The sequence below is a fragment of the Ceratina calcarata genome, unplaced genomic scaffold (genome assembly GCF_001652005.2).
Source record: "Ceratina calcarata isolate Rehan_Ccalc_2016 unplaced genomic scaffold, ASM165200v1 scaffold594, whole genome shotgun sequence".
NCBI classification, from domain to species: Eukaryota; Metazoa; Arthropoda; class Insecta; order Hymenoptera; family Apidae; genus Ceratina; species Ceratina calcarata.
Genome location: NW_017177175.1, coordinates 35,245 through 51,403, shown reverse-complemented (window position 1 = coordinate 51,403; position 16,159 = coordinate 35,245). Strand labels below are relative to the sequence as shown.

Sequence of the window (16,159 nt, the reverse complement as noted above, 5' to 3'; positions counted from 1 at the left end):
CCTAAGAATTACTTACTTACTTATCATAAACCTCTCCATCAAAGTCCCTGCGTATTAACTGTACCCCTGGACCGAACAATGTCTATTCCTCTTTGTTTCTTTTACGATACTTATTTGGCAGGAAAGACGCTGCTAAAAGTAACGGTAACGGGGGGCACTAAAGCAAGCTCGACAAAAGTCTATACAAAGTGGCTCACGAAAATATACGGACGTTTATATTTGCGAACTTTAGTGAACGAAATAATATACAGGGTGTTTCAAAAAATTATATGTCACGACTACCATAGCGGAATTTTATACTTCTGAATCGATGGAGATCTCTTTAAAAACTGGACCACAAAATTAATCTTCACTGAATATAATATCGTATTAAAAATAAGGTACGCTTAAAAATCATTGAAACTTCAGCTTTACTTTTTGTGTGGACGGTTGACTCGAGACGTATGTCCCTTTCAAACTTTTGTTCATTGCGTTTAGTAATATACGATACAATATAAGAAAAATTTGCAATCTTTCGATCTTTATTTTCAAGGTCCAGGTCAATTTTGCGATCCATTTTTTAAAGAAATCTCCATCGATCCAGAGAGTCTCGGTATGATAGTCGTGACGTATAATTTTTATACACCATATACATTAAAATAGTTTGTTTAAAACATTTCGTCATGTACAGTAAGAGCGAAGTCTGAAGATTATGTAAGGAATTGTTGAAAATAATGTTCAAGTAATTCTAAATCTGTATACAAACAAAGAAAAATAATAAAAGCAGTCGCAATGACTCAGAAAAGAGTGCTTTGTCGCTTCGTTCTGGAAAAACGGCCAAGCTTCAGACCCCATGGGAAGGGCCTGATTTATGACACCCTCACGTCTTTGGACGTTGTCAACTCGTGACTTTCTCGAATGCTTACTCCTTCTGCGTCATTCTGTTTTGTTACAATTATGTCAGAAAAATGTGATAAAATTAAGTAGAGTTCACGGAAATGAGTGGGACGGCGTTCATGGATGTGAGAGAGGGATAAAGTAATATTATTTTTTCCAAAAATTTATCGTTTTAACTTTGTACTACATTTTTTAGACTTGTGGTAGAGATCTTACGACTCATACAACTTTAATCGTTTTTCCTCAATTATGAAGCGGAAGTTTTGGGAATTGGTGGGAGGGGGTGAAGGGATGTGAAAGAGGGATAAAGTAAGAAGGTGAGCGTTTTGGAGGTTTTAAGATAATAAAGGCACTAGAGGAGCGAGGAGAGAGAGAGAGAGAGAAAATACATCGAATGTAAATGCTAGGGAGATGTGGTTCCTGAATATATAAACTAGTGATTCTCAACCACTGTATCGCGGCACTTTAGTCTTTTTCGATATTCTTGAAGTGTGCCGTCACTGCCAGGCAGTGGCACCTTCTGAAATGAAAATTATTTACTTCTTTACGTTTCTTTATTAATTGACACTACATTCAGTCCAAATATTTATTTGCATTATCATTTTTACTCCTAAATATAAATGAAGTTATGAAAAAACAGCAAGCTCAAATTTCGCATTAAATGTAATTTATAATTTATCATTAAATAAACATTTTGATCACTTTGTAATGCAATGTTCGTTGTATTTTTCATTGAAAATTATTATCCTATGCTAATTTTGCAAAATATATTATAGGTACATCAATCATTAAGCGAAATAAAATTCTGTTAATTTATCTTATTGTCAGTGTGCCGTTAAATTTTTAAATTATTAAAAGTGTACCGTGACGAAAAAAGGTTGAGAATCACTGCTTTAGACCAAGGGTGCAGGTGAGTTTGTAAACCGCGGGCCATTTCTGAGATTCTGGCCTGTCCCTGACCTGGCCAGGCCCACAGTACAGCGACTCGTTGTCAGTGCCAGAAGGGTCATGAGATAAGCCTATTGACAAAGCCTATTGACATCTCTAGCTTTCTTACTTCTGCAATATACAGGGTGAATCACCTACGACATCCTACCTGGAATAACTTTTATACTGTTTGAGATAGGAAGACGTGTTCCAAACAAAAGTTGTTTTGTTTCGAGGGATCCACTATGTACATACATAACTTCTCTCAGCTGCAGATGCTTAAGATATTTCAAGGTCACTTCTGCTTTTTTTTAATAGAAATGTATAGTTTTTCTTGCACCGATTCAGGCGCGCATTAAACGGTAAACGGACTAAGCGGCCGCGTGGAGCCCCGAGCAGCCAAGGGGTCCTGGTGGAGCCCGGAGGTCTAAAAATATTATTTATATATATTTTTAGATTTTAGAAATGACCGAAAAGATTTAAGAAATGCTCCTTAAAATAATCAAACAAATCTAAAAACAAAATGTTAAAGTGGTCTAAATTGTACTGTTCAACTGTTTATAAATGCTTAATAGTGACGTAAAGTAGAACGACATACTTTAACCCTTTGCACTCGAGGCCTTTTGCGCTCGGGCGAACCAGCAACAGCAACTCGAGACGATTTCGGCTATACACAAGGCGAGCAGGAACGCGGCAACCGTCTCGTGCGTTGTCTCGCCCGTATGCCGCACTCGTGACGAGAGCAACTAATAAATTGGTTAAGTGTCAGAGGAAAGAAAACGATTAGTCGTTACTTACGTTCACTGAACAAATGTAACATACTCAATGAAATAAGTAACAACTTTATAAATTACAGAGTAGCTGAAATTATAAAACATGGGAAGAAAATTAGAATTAATATAGTATTGATATATATATTAATATAATATTGAGATTATACGCTTGTTAAAATAATTAAACGTTTTTGCGACGTTAGTCACTCGAGCTAATAGCTTCTCTTTAAATATAAATGACTTAAAAATACTATACCTGTGTATGGAAATATAGTCACATTAAATAAGTAGTCGTTTAATATTAGAAAGTTTATTTATACAACGAGTATAAATAAAATAGAGCTAATGGGATTGATAGCAGCATAATAATAAAAGAACTAAACGTTAAATAAAATATTGTTCTGATAAATTAATCAATCAATTCCCTGTCTTACATTGATTTACTTTCTCGTCTGACTGACTAATCCTTTCTCACATTGACTGACTAATGTAACAGAGGTAATATTTGACAATTTTAGATTATAATGTAATATTTGATTAATTTATCGTAAGACTTATTCCTACAATTCTCTTAACCCTAGTACGATTTAATACTTGCGCAAATGTTATATGATTTGCCCTCCAGCAGAAATAACACAGCCATATCGCCTTCTCATCGCCTTTCTCAAAAGAAATAGGAACATTCATATAGAAGCTTATTTAGGAACATATTTCCGATTCCAATTTCGCGTCTGCGAAATAATCTACTTCGGTTCTATCTTATAGATAGCCAAAATACCAGATTCGATCAACTAACAAGGAAGAGCTTTTGATTTTAAATAATATAAGATAAATTTAACACGCTAAAGGTCTTAGATACCGATATTAAAAATTTTCTTTGTCAAATCTTTCATCGCATTCATTGCGTTTTCAGTACTAATCCTTGCGAGCAACAGCTACCTGTATTGCGAAAATAGACGTATCAATGGTGACACACGTAATGATATGATTTGAGATCAAGAAACCCGCTTCTATATTATTTCTCCCTGCTTTCGTACTTGGCTTTTTTAGTATTTACCACTCAAAGTGAGAAAACCGAAAAGTTTGACAGGTACTCATTCGGGTTTCTATATTATGCTATACATACCAATAGAAAAATATTGCCTCTAATCTCCAGTTAAGAGTAAAACTGAATACACGCTATTTAAAATTGAGTAACTTTTTTTAAAATCGAACGAAACGACGTGAATTTTTTTAAGAAATCAAGTGGATTATTTTACTAAGTGACATGTACAGAGAATTCCGACAAATTAAGATTAGTAGAAATTGTCAGGAAAAATATCGAAGTCGCGTTTTTCAACCTTTTTATCCGGCCTTGTAATGGAAGTTAAACAACACACTTTGTCCAATTCTATGAGATTAGTTTATGCTGAAAATTTTATTGAAGCCCATCGAAAGAAGTGACAGGCATAAATATATGTAGACTTTTGACAAGTAGTGAAAATTGCGATTTTTTTCAACTTTACGTAATTATAACTCACAACAACGATATTATAATATGAACAATAAAATTTTCAGACCTCCACATTCTTCCTTACGGTTTTTATCAATTTGAATTCTTTCCTAATTCTTTGTATATATCATTTAGTAAACCAATCTACCTGAGTAATAATAAAATTTTACGTTATATGGTCAAATTTTAAAACAAGTTATTCAATTTTAAATGGCGTATATTCAATTTTACCGCTAACTGCACCATCTGTAGACGTCAATTAAGTTATATCATAAAAGAGTATAAAAAATGTACCCTTTGCACCGAATTCATTAACGCTATTCATTCGTACATCTGCGACGATTAAAACAGCCAGAAAATTGCATCTCAAAGAGAAAAGATGAACTTACTTCTAAGATCCAGGTAAAACCAGTGAATATTCTACATGCGATAATTAAATTAATATACAATATGCAAGTATACAATATGAGTATTCTACATGCGATAAAAAAACGAATTTTTCGTCACTCTATTCTCTTCCGCTGCCGGTCGTTACCGGATTAATTGCATTTCCAAGCTCTTTTATATCTCTGATTTTAAGGCAGTTCAAAACTCAGTCAGAACGTTTGACGTCTCTGAAGCCAAGTGAGGATTGGAGATGCAATTAATACTTTTGTAGGCGTCAAATTGGATCGCTTAAAAAATAAGGACTCTATTGTTACCAAAATCTACCGCTACAATTCGACCATCATGAGTCAATGCAATCCCGGATGGACGGTCCATTTCCGTTATTCCTGATCCGTAACTGCCGAACTTCCATATTAAAAACCCATGTCGGTTGAATACTTGAATTCTATGATTCTTCGAATCTGCCACGATTATATTGCCTAAAACGTCTGTTATCACACCCTGTGGCCTGTTGAAGAGTTTCTCGCTACCAGCAGAATCGCACTGTAATACCCGTATTTCTGACAAACTACTGTTAATTATAAGTACTTTATGATTATTGAAATCAGTAACGACGATTTCTCCATCAATATTGAATGCCACACCGCGTGGCGAATCAAGGAGGTACCACATTTTTGAGTTGGTCTCATGTCCGTATTTCCTGAGGTATATACCATCCTTAGTAAATAGTTGGATACGATGATTCCTCGTATCTGAGACAACAATCTGACATTGCGAATTTACGGCAACGTCCCAAGGGTAATTGAATTGCCCTGTTTCCTGTCCTTTCTTGCCGAAGGTGAATAAAAATTGACCGTCCATGGTGAAAGCCTGCAAAATAAGAGAATTTAAAAATTATACTCGTAATGAGGTTTAAACTTTGACAATTTGAGATTATTTCGGAATAGAAATAATGTATGGCAAAATAAAATCGTTGTGTTTATACACATTTTGAACAAGAGCGGGGGTGGCTAAGTGTGAAGAAAAAATAAGTAATAGAGATGAGGAGAGGTTATAGTTAAGGGATATTGAAGAAGAAGAAGAAATGGGAAGAAACTCAGGTGAGGTATAGTGAAAAGAAATTTCCTTAAATTCAGATGAATTGCCTACGATTCGGGGAGAAGTATATCGAGGAAAGGATGGAGCAAGAAATCTCATGCTGGAACACGTTGAAACAGAGGGATATGTGGACATTGAAAGGCAGTGGACAAGAAGCAAGATAAAAGAGTCGAGATATATAATCCGCAATACAAGAAATGGAATCATCTGTCTTTCCCAGAGTATCTAGAGGAAGAGGGATGGCAAGGATGGGAGGGAGAGGGAATAATTTTTGAATATTTGTGAATAGCGAGCGATTCATTGAAACATATCAATTTTACTGAGCTGATAAGACTTTGATGATCTGACTTGAATGTATTTATCATACCGATATTTTGGATTTACGAATATTTCTCGTTCTATAATTTATAGTAAATCAAGTATCACGAATGACGTGGCATTAGCCAAATCTGTTGTTCAAATTGACTACGTTAGTTAATTTAATTATACTTTTGTACTGAAAATGTACTAACTCGGTAGATACAGGAATGGAAGAATGCTAGAAGGAAATCGATAAAAACAAACAGCAGGGAATATTAAATCGAAATGGGAGGAATGAAATATTACTGTCAGAAATAAATAGATGAGGAATTATAACAAAGAGAAGGGAAACCGGACAGCAGAAATAGCAGCACAAAAAGCTTTACATAGATACAAGAGCAATACGAAAGAATAAGAAATAGTAGATACATTCCAAGATCTGAATTAAGATAGTTCATAGATAACTATGATAACTAATGATATTCCGGTAATGAATAGACTGCTGAGCTCTGTGCAAAATAAACCATATGTAATGTCAATATAGAAATTGAAATCTAAATAGAAATTTATTATCATAATATGTATATTTACGTGTATACGTATATATACGTATTTTACTGTTGATATTTTGTATGCACTTGGACACAGAATGAATTTTTTATATTGTTTGTTCATATGATTTTTTTATAAATGCATAAAATCCGCAGTCTATTCATTAACGGAGTTATCTAAGCACTATCTTAATCCCTATGATATACTGAAATCATACACAGCTTTTTTTGATAAAATCAATAAATAACAAGTCCGTATTCATTTTTATTACCTGTATCCGATGGTTGTCTTTATCGGCGACAATTATTCTTTTGCGGGAATCGACTGTAACACCCGCTGGGCGGTTAAATTGGCCTGGATCTGTACCCAGGGTACCGAAGCTTCTTACGAAGCCACCGTCTAGTGTAAATATTTGTATACGGTGGTTCGATCTGTCACTGACGACTACGTGACCTTCGTCATCACAGGCAACTCCCCAAGGACGGCACAATTTATACAGATCGTTATCATTGGTACCGATGATTACTGATGGTTCAACCGGTTCACCAGAGTTCAGCGTTCGAACCTCTTTGGGAAATATGTGCTTTGGCATGGTTTTGTGTAAGATTGGCATCGGTTGTGTTTCGCATGGATCGTTAGAGATCTGTAACAACTCCGGATTGGTATCAACCACTTCTCCGAAGTTCCCTACAATCGGTACCAAATTCTTTTCTATCTCGCCGTTTACAATACAGTCCATATCCTTCTCCCAGTAGAAATACGGAATTGGTTCAGTGCACTGCAAATAAAAATAGTAAATAAAGAAAATATTATCGAATGTTTTATTAATGAATGAATTAATAATGAATGAATTATTAAACGAGGGGTTCCTAAAGTTTTGTCTACGTGGGTCAAATTGTAAATTCAAAAATCTTTGTTATGCCAAAAAACCTGTTATCAAAAAATATGTTGAAATTGATAAAAAGTTAGACACAAGTGAACCATTTATACTAACTTCATAACATTCATATTACGAGTCTTTTATAATAATTTTTGACAAACTATAGGAACACTTCAAAGGATAAGGAATATATCTACTCGAATTTTTGAAATCGACTATCATAAAGAATAGGTGACAAGTAACTGATTTGAAATAAGATATTATTTCATTCACATTTCAGAATAACATTTCTTTATGGAGTTACGCCGGTTTTCTATCATCCCTTTTACAAGCAAGTGGATATTATTTTTCGTAGATACTGGAAGATCGGCCAGATCCAAGTTAATCCTCCACATTAAACTCACTATTTCTAACTTGAGCCAATCATTTTTCTTCTGCTTAGAGAGCAGCAACTTCAAATGTACAAGCAGAATATTTTTTGTTACAATTCTAACACTCAAGCCCTTTCGAAACCTAAATAACATAATATGGCGAAATCAGTTTTCTTTTCTTCATACTAAAAAACCACTTTAATGTAGAAATCGATTTAAATCAACAGTGTTTGAGAGTTGTGAGATTACTATTTTTTCGATAGGCTTGTAATATGATGCTAAAACAAATATCTATGCCGAAATACGATGAGAAAATGAAATTTGAAAACCGTTACTGAACCTTTGCACTAAAAATTTACTGTCTAGTAATCATAAATGTTTTGTATGAAATACCTTAGCAAACATCGCGTGAATGATCGCCAAACAAAACATATTAGCATGTGGACATTCTATTTTGAAGATCCCGGTAAGCTGGTCAAAGAGATGATATAAATTCTTCTTGTTGTTCTCCAGCGTATTGTATATCGATTTTAGAGTAGCAGTTTCATTTCGTTTAAAAAGCTCGTTTTTTGCTAACAAATACAGTTCTCTAGCCTCTAAAATGGCAATTGCATCCTCTATGTATGACTTCACTTTTATTTCTGCTTGTCTTGCCTGGTTTTCTATATCTTCTTTTTGTAACTGTGAACAAACGTTAAAAAGATTGTACTATTTAATATAATATACATTTTTGCATACGATGTGGGAATTTAGAACATTATGTAAGAAAATTTCAGAATTTAGAAAGGGGCATAAGTGTAAGAAAAATTGTGGGTGAGATGGGAAATGAGAAGCCGATGGAGTCGATGATGAAGATGATTATAAAAAAGAAAAAATGAAATGGGAGTAAACAGACTCAGGAGTTTAATACATGTCATTAATTTAGTTATTAGGACGCACGTCGCTAAGGCGGACGTACGCACACTTAGACATAAATACCCTTTAATAGTTGTGGATTAGATGTAGTAAGTTTGGTACATATTATTGTTAGATTTATTTTATTAGGAGTATGGTGAGGAGGGGTGAGTATGCTTGAAATATTATTAATAAGAAGAATATTTTGATTGTAATCGAGTCCTTCTTCAGGGTCGAAAGGCTGGAAGTAAAATCTACTCTATTCTACATTTTTGCATACAATTAATGTAATTTAGTATATATTGGGTAGCATATATTGGTAGAAAAGTATTGAGAGATTTCTGTTATTTTTTTATTAAATATATCTCTCATTCAAAATGAATTTTATTCGAGTATATATTGGCCATTATTATCTATGACCTTTTTCCACTTTTGGGGTAGAGCCATAATCTCATCGGAATAGAACTCAGTGATTAGTTGACCAGAGCGAGGTGCATCTTCAACATCGAAATTTCCAGAACGGAAGCGAGCAAACCATCTACATGCTGTTGCATTTGCTAAAGTATCTTGACCGTAAACACCACGAATTTTCTCCCAGGCTTGTGCAACTTTTTTGCTATTTGGCGTAGTAAAATTGCAAAGCATAGCGAATTTCTTAAAAAAATTCACTCATTTTCACACTAATATTGCTTTTGATATGATTGACGAAATACAAAACTGTCTTCATAAAAATTGTAGACTAAAATGTCGCATCAGTATGACGCAATCTGATTAGTGTTGCCCGATACATGACATCAAACAACATCTATATAGTGATAGAAATCTCTCAATACTTTTCCGGCTATCCAATATTTATATGCAACTGAAAAAATATACATATGTACGGGGTACAGAGTGTTCCATTTGAGTGTGAAGTGAGAACAGTAGAATCATGGTGGAAATACAGAAGATGTAGAATTAGAATTAAATATAGAATAGAATTCTTCCAATGGTATCATTTTCGTCATCTACCTATATAGTATAATATTTCATATAGATGCCATATTGACAAATGATTATCTATTATTTTCAAACATAGAAACTGCTAAAAACGACAAAAGTGCCAAGCTGCGCTATTGAAAGTTGAAAAAGCTTGAATGGTAATTCTAAAAAACTGAATATTTGCTATTATCAGTTTCCAAAGCATGCAGTGTTGTAAAAAAAATTATATTATTTCGTTAATAATAAACCCATTTACTTCGTTCGCGGCTCAAATTAAAGCTTGAATTACCTAGTTTAATTCATTCCATCTAACAATTTTATCGACTTCTATGGGATGAAAATCGACTTCGAGTCATCCCTTCACTAATTACGAAAATTGTTGTTCAATTTTGATCGTGAATAGATTTACTTCGTTCATTCCTGAAATTTAAACTTGTGATCAGGAAAACGCTAATTTAAAAACTGGTTGTTCTGAAAAGTGTTATAAACTTTTCAAACAAGTTAACAGAGTGTAATTTAAACTTTTTAAGTTAAAAATTAGTTTCCACTTTCAACATTCCTTGGCTGTCCCTCATTTTAACACAAAATACAATTAATGAATAAGACGTTACAAGGAAGGGTGACTAGCTGTTTCAATCAGCTGCTTAACAGCACACCTTATATATTTCTACCATGAGTGAAATATCTCGTACGGGTTCAAATTGCCAAAAATATGACTGAAGGAAAATTGTTTGGTACAAAGAGGCATATTATTTAGCACAGGTATTTTTTAAATTAATAAACTAATGGGGAAAATTTCAAGATGATCAATATTTTCAAAATATCATAACGTGTGTGAAGTTGAATTCAACGACCTATTATAAAATATCATTGAGCCTTGATCAAAGACATTGTTCACTATTAAAGGAGCATAAAAGAGAAATTCTACTAATTAAAATTAATTTGTAGAAGAAATTTATAAGAAAGCCATCTTTTAACTGAAAAAGAATAGCAAATTTTATGTTGAGATTGGATATCAATCGTTGACATCAATTAGGATAGCAATTTTTCATTTGAGAGAGATGATCCATACTCACTGTAAAAATTTCAGCTGCTTTTTGCCAATACTTTCCGAGATACAATGGTTTATGTTAAATATGATTGTAGTAACAATGTTTAATACTATTATAAGGTAAACGAATTTTTTCCCTAGAAATTAGAAATCCGGATCACTTAAATCGGTTTTGGATATGTGTTAGATACTGGACTGTTCGAGATTCATTGATAATTTCAGAAATTGCATACTTATAATGAAAATAGTCAAACTCCACTTTTTTATAACTTCGTTAATATTGGATGAAATGCGTTTAACTTTAGCTAATAATTAAACTTAACGTCTCCACTTTCTTTCATGTCCTCTGGAAGTTTTATGTGAGTTGCCTCAAATAGGATAAGAGTCAATCGAAAAGAAAATTTTGCCTAGTCTTATCGGAGGGAGATCGATTAGCAAAATTGTATTGTAAATAATTTTGTTAATAGTGAACAGATTTTACTAAAAATTTTAAGCAAATTAAAGCTTCAAGTCTCTACTTCAATTCATTTCCTTGCACGATATTATCTATTTTGACTCATAAGTGAAAAACATCAACGTCGAAGCATACCTTGTTCAATTCTAAACATTGTATCTTCACGAAAAATATTGTCAAATTGCAATTGCTAATAATGTTGTTAATAATGAATCGACTTCTTTCATTCTTAAGTCAAGTTGAAGTTCGATGTCTTTACTTTCTGTCATCTTCTCTGGCAAGTATGTGTAAATTGACTTCTAATTGAAGAAAATCGATTTTGAATCATATCTTGTTCAATTTTAAAGATTAAATTTGAACGAAAAATATTTTCAAACTTCTATTGTTAATAATTTTGTTAATTTTTGTCCAAGTTACCTCAATGCTAACTCAAATTGAAGCCGTAAGTTTCTACTGTTCATTTAAAAAAAAATAAGGAGATCTTGATATCATAATACCTTGTACATAGTTTGTCTCCGGATTAAACAATCAAATTGCATCAATATATTCTATGAGAAAGGGTAAGAAAAAAAATAAGATGGAGAGAGACAGAATAAGTCTGCAAATGCTTTATAAAAAAGTTATAATAAAAATGTGAAACGTAAAGTCAATAGCGAATTCGTTGTTAGTACATCGGAACGTAACAATAAGGCGATGGTATTTTCTGACCATGTTTACTATTTGAAACAGTCGAACGCAATAAAACAAATTGAATTATGAAAACATCTGTTTTGTTATGATAAGTGACCGAATTAGAATCTATTAAAAAATGTCAATTCCTGGCAAGAACTAATAGAAAGGTTTAATACTGGACTCGCTAAACTAAAGTCAGATAGAGATGAAATTTGGAGAATGAAAAATTATTAGAATAATTCTTAAGATATCAGGCTTGCATTCGCAACAGGGAACGACACTTTCAAATAGAAACATAAACTTCTTTTCAATGTAATAAAATGTAATAATAAAACGTCTGCAGAGCTAAGTTTATATAACATTTTTTTCTTATTTTTGCTCATAGAATATATTGATGTGTACCTTTACTACACCTGTACACCTGTGTACTATTACTACATACTTTATATACATTAATACATTGACTTAAAAAGCGTAATTGTTCTTTGAAATTTCAAAAATACTTCGAATTACCTGTGCAGTATTTAGTTCTTCTTGAAATCTGTCAATTTCCTTCTGTGCATCACTTATTAATCGTTTTAGCTCGTCATATTCTGTTACGTCCTCCGCGCGACTCTCCGTATGCTGTTCAATTCTATTTTCTGCATAAAGCGGGCTGCGAGATGGAGAGGACAATCCTTGCACCCCGCGACATGCATCGGACAAAACTAATTCCGAGGAACTACAATTAGATGATAGACTGATGAGGCGATCAGAATTGACTCGAGAGGTAGAGAGGCATAGTGTGGAAGAACTCTGAAAATTTATTTTTAACGATAATTAAAAAATGAAATTTAGATGATGTCATTTATTTCGAATTATCCGTTTACCAAAACTTCGGAACTATGTGCACACAGGCTACATAGACATTCTGTAATGCTGCCATCCGTAGATGTGATGGAAGATCTTCTATTACACGATAGCTGAGGGTTCCAGGTAGCGATGGCTACGCTTAGCTGTAGAGAACTGCCTATGCTCGTTGACGTGCTGGCGTTGTTATAGTCGTCGACAAACTGCGAGGAACATCCAGAGTTCGTTCTGCTATCCGAATATGCTGCACTTGATGTACTCGCACTTGAAACGACTCTCATAGATGGCCGCGCGTACATGGACTGACTGGAACAGCCCTGTTGATAAATTTACAATTAAAAATTGTAATTGTACATTGATATTTCTTATAAATTATAGAGGGTGTCCCAGAAAAAGTGTTAGAGCCGAAGAGAGGTGATTTTTGAGGTATTTCTGAACAACAATTTCCTTTGGTAAAATGCAAAGTGAGGCACGGTCTTTAAATTATTAACGAAAAACACTGACCAATAAGAGTACGTCTAGCCCGCGCTAAGCCACGACCGAGCGCCACGATCCGAGCCAACCTATCCGCGGCTGGGCGCGGATCTTACGCGTGCTATTATTGGTCAGTATTCTTCGTTAATAATTCAAAAACCATGCCTCATTGCATTTTGGCAAAGGAAATTGTTATTCAAAAACGTTTACAGAATCACCTCCCATCGGCTCTAACACTTTTTCAGAAATACTCTGTATGTATAATACCAATTTAGGTTTACGGTGACGGAAACTTTAAAAAACTACCAGAAATTATCTGTATGTTAATGAGAATCTGATGATTTGCGCAGTTGGGTGAACCTGAAAATTTTCTTATGCAGGAACGTAGCGGATTAGAGGATTGACTAAAACATTCAGTTTAAGAGTACGAGAGAGGGAGAATGAAATAAGGGAAAGAAATAAGTAAAAGGAGATAGCTGGTATAGGGCAAGGAAATATGGTAGCTGTTAATAAGAGAAACTAAAGATGCTATGGGATATGAAAGTCCGACAAGGATGCAGCAACAAGATCGCCAAGTAATTGTTTACAACAGGCGTAAACGAAGCATAAAGATCAATAGAAGGGACAGAGAATCTAAATCAACTGAATTTAGCAAGAAGATGGGACTTATATTTAATCCTGTAAGGAATTTCATGACTACTATAGTTGGATTTCATGACTTATGCAATTAATATTTTCAATCAACTTTATAACGTATTTCTTTTTACCAAAGGTAAGGATGCCCGTACATGAGAATGCAAGATACTAATTATATACGGCCGCTTCTTTTATAGTTGCGCGTTGCTGTTGCTAGTGACGCTATAAATAAACAATCCGAATTGTTTAATGTTGGACGAGCGGCTGCCTGAGTCATTGGCGCGATTTCACAAATCGGTATATATTTGGTTTATTCTCATGCTCGTTACCTTAGAGTAGAGCTGCTCAGGCTTTGCCCGTACGGTCAAGGTATTTCGTTACAGCGGGCATAAACAATTCGGCGGGCACTGATCGAGGCCCGCGCGGGCAACTTCGGCACACTAAATTACTACTACTACTTTACAGACTTACTATATACTACTGTTTCGTTGTCGCCGAACAAATCTGAACCTGAACCACGAGGGCTGGTCCCCCACTACTGAATGCCTACTTGAAAAAAGTTCAACATCGAACCGCCAGTATTTTATGAACAAATTTCTAAAGAAATAATCATCATTGATGGACTTTAAAGAAAGTTATTGATTAAAATATAATAAACAAAATTACAAACTCATCGATAAGGGGAGTCTTATCCTATTTCTACAATATTTTTCATATTCAATCCTTGCAAAACCATTAAAAGTATAGTGAGTGTCGATTTTCAGTTAAATTTTTTATCTTAAATTCATAATTTTTATTTTTTAGGGTTAAGAGTGTGCAGAATTCACTGCCAAAAATTTGTGATAGAAAAGTACTTATACATATAAACAATATAACAAATTCTATCAATTTTTATTGTTTAGAAACCAATTGAACGTTAACAAGTAATCTTTTTTCATTCAAGATCATTCTTCATCTGACGCCTGATTGCTTTTTAATTACAGGAAATGTTTAAATATAGGAAATTAATATCAAATGAAATCAAGAACATTATCAAATTTTCTTACATTTCGTAACGTGTATCTTTTAAGTTCCAAAGAATCGCGTATTCAGACAAATAAGAATATTTTCGTTATGTATTTCCTCGATTAATTGCACAAGGATTATATCCATCTTCGTCCAACCTTTTACGTTATCATTATTCAAAAGCATCATGAGGCGCGTCATTATGCGCTGACATATGTAAGAATTAAGTATCACGTAAGTATAAACATTATGCAATTATATTACAATGTGAATAGAGTAAATATAGTAAGTATCTAATTTTGTAATGAAAAATACAGTACATGTCTATTAATCTAGTGTAAAAGTATAATGCGCGATAATGAACAAAAATTCTTCCACAAAAGAATTTCTTTATCTTGTAATATAATAATTGTGTAAATATCTATGTACCACAGAGCAGGGATCTCAGAATTTATCCCTCGGCCGGAAAGTGGAAACTACGCGACCATGGTAGGGACTGGTACTTGATGGGTTCGTTTCGCGAAGGCACATGAGGAGGGATCGAAATACGGGCGAAAAAGAGAGAAAGCGAGCCGTGCGGGATAAATTCTGAGATCCCTGCCAAAGAGTTCAGTTGACGGCCCGTTTTCTCTAGATTTAAGTAGCTAGTACATACATGGGTAGCAGTCGCTTCGCGCTATGCTAGCCGCTTGCATTGGCTTGGATTATCGAAACGCGAGAAGTTTATGGTATGCTGCAGATAAGTTAATAACTAACGTTCGATCTGCTTTCAATTGGGAGAGCACTATTCGTTTCGTTTTAGTTTTTTCCTATTATCGTGCGCAAAGAACCACATTCCCGCACGCTGAGGAAAGGGTGAATGTTCCTGAGCGTCAATTTGTTTATATCGCGTTTAGCCTCGTTCTGTAAACTTGTCAAAACTTGTGTTCCCTATTTTCCTCCCTGTATTTCCTTAGTGCGGCCACGAACCACTGATGAAAATAATAGAAATATACTTAATGTCGAACAAAATGAAAATCATGATTTATTAAAAAATATGACCATAAGTATACGGCAATAATGATAATAATAATAAATAAATGTGAAATATAAATTTGTAAAAGATTTTTAAATTATCATTTCGTATGCGGGGGTCAAGCCCTCCCACACCCCTCCTACCCCGCCCTCGCGCCACCGCTTTGCGCACTTAATAGGAAAAATAGTATACGATACGCGTGTCCTGCGTAGATGTATCTACATTCGTTTCTTTAGCAACTCCGCTCGTGCGCGAATCAACTACTTTGCGCACTTGTATCGTAATGTACTATTACGTTCTCCACAATGTCATTTCTATTTTCCTTGTTATCATCTTTGTAATCCGTAAGTGCTTTTCCAGTGTAGTTCACAGTTTATTAAGTGTTTAGTTAAGGGCGTTTTATTTTATATGTTTTTGATATGTTTGGTAACTACATAAACATTTGGGACATTTGTTATATGTGTTAGTTATT

General features: G+C 34.1%; 1 protein-coding gene and 1 long non-coding RNA gene across 2 annotated transcripts; one reads left to right on the top strand and one right to left on the bottom strand.

Annotated features, from left to right (window-relative positions):
- Positions 1-4,708: 4,708 nt before the first annotated feature.
- On the bottom strand, positions 4,709-12,838 carry LOC113464921 (uncharacterized). Its single transcript, XM_026817674.1, has 5 exons — positions 12,578-12,838; positions 12,222-12,503; positions 8,050-8,337; positions 6,677-7,183; positions 4,709-5,325 (listed from the first exon to the last, which is right to left on the bottom strand). Exons 1-5 carry the CDS (start codon positions 12,836-12,838, stop codon positions 4,744-4,746), a joined length of 1,920 nt encoding a protein of 639 aa, XP_026673475.1. The 3' UTR covers positions 4,709-4,743.
- Positions 12,839-13,297: 459 nt separating this feature from the next.
- Positions 13,298-14,215, top strand: LOC113464922 (uncharacterized). The gene is made up of 3 exons (XR_003389788.1): positions 13,298-13,711; positions 13,804-13,964; positions 14,133-14,215. It is a non-coding gene; the product is annotated as an uncharacterized LOC113464922 (long non-coding RNA).
- Positions 14,216-16,159: the final 1,944 nt, after the last annotated feature.

Coding starts and splice junctions, on each gene's coding strand:
- LOC113464921 (XM_026817674.1), bottom strand. CDS start 12,838: ATGAGAGTCGTTTCAAGTGCGAGTACATCAAGTGCAGCATATTCGGAT. Junction 8,338..12,221: donor AAGAACTAAATACTGCACAG/GTAATTCGAAGT, acceptor GTTTGTTCACAG/TTACAAAAAGAAGATATAGA. Junction 7,184..8,049: donor TTCACGCGATGTTTGCTAAG/GTATTTCATACA, acceptor TTTTATTTGCAG/TGCACTGAACCAATTCCGTA.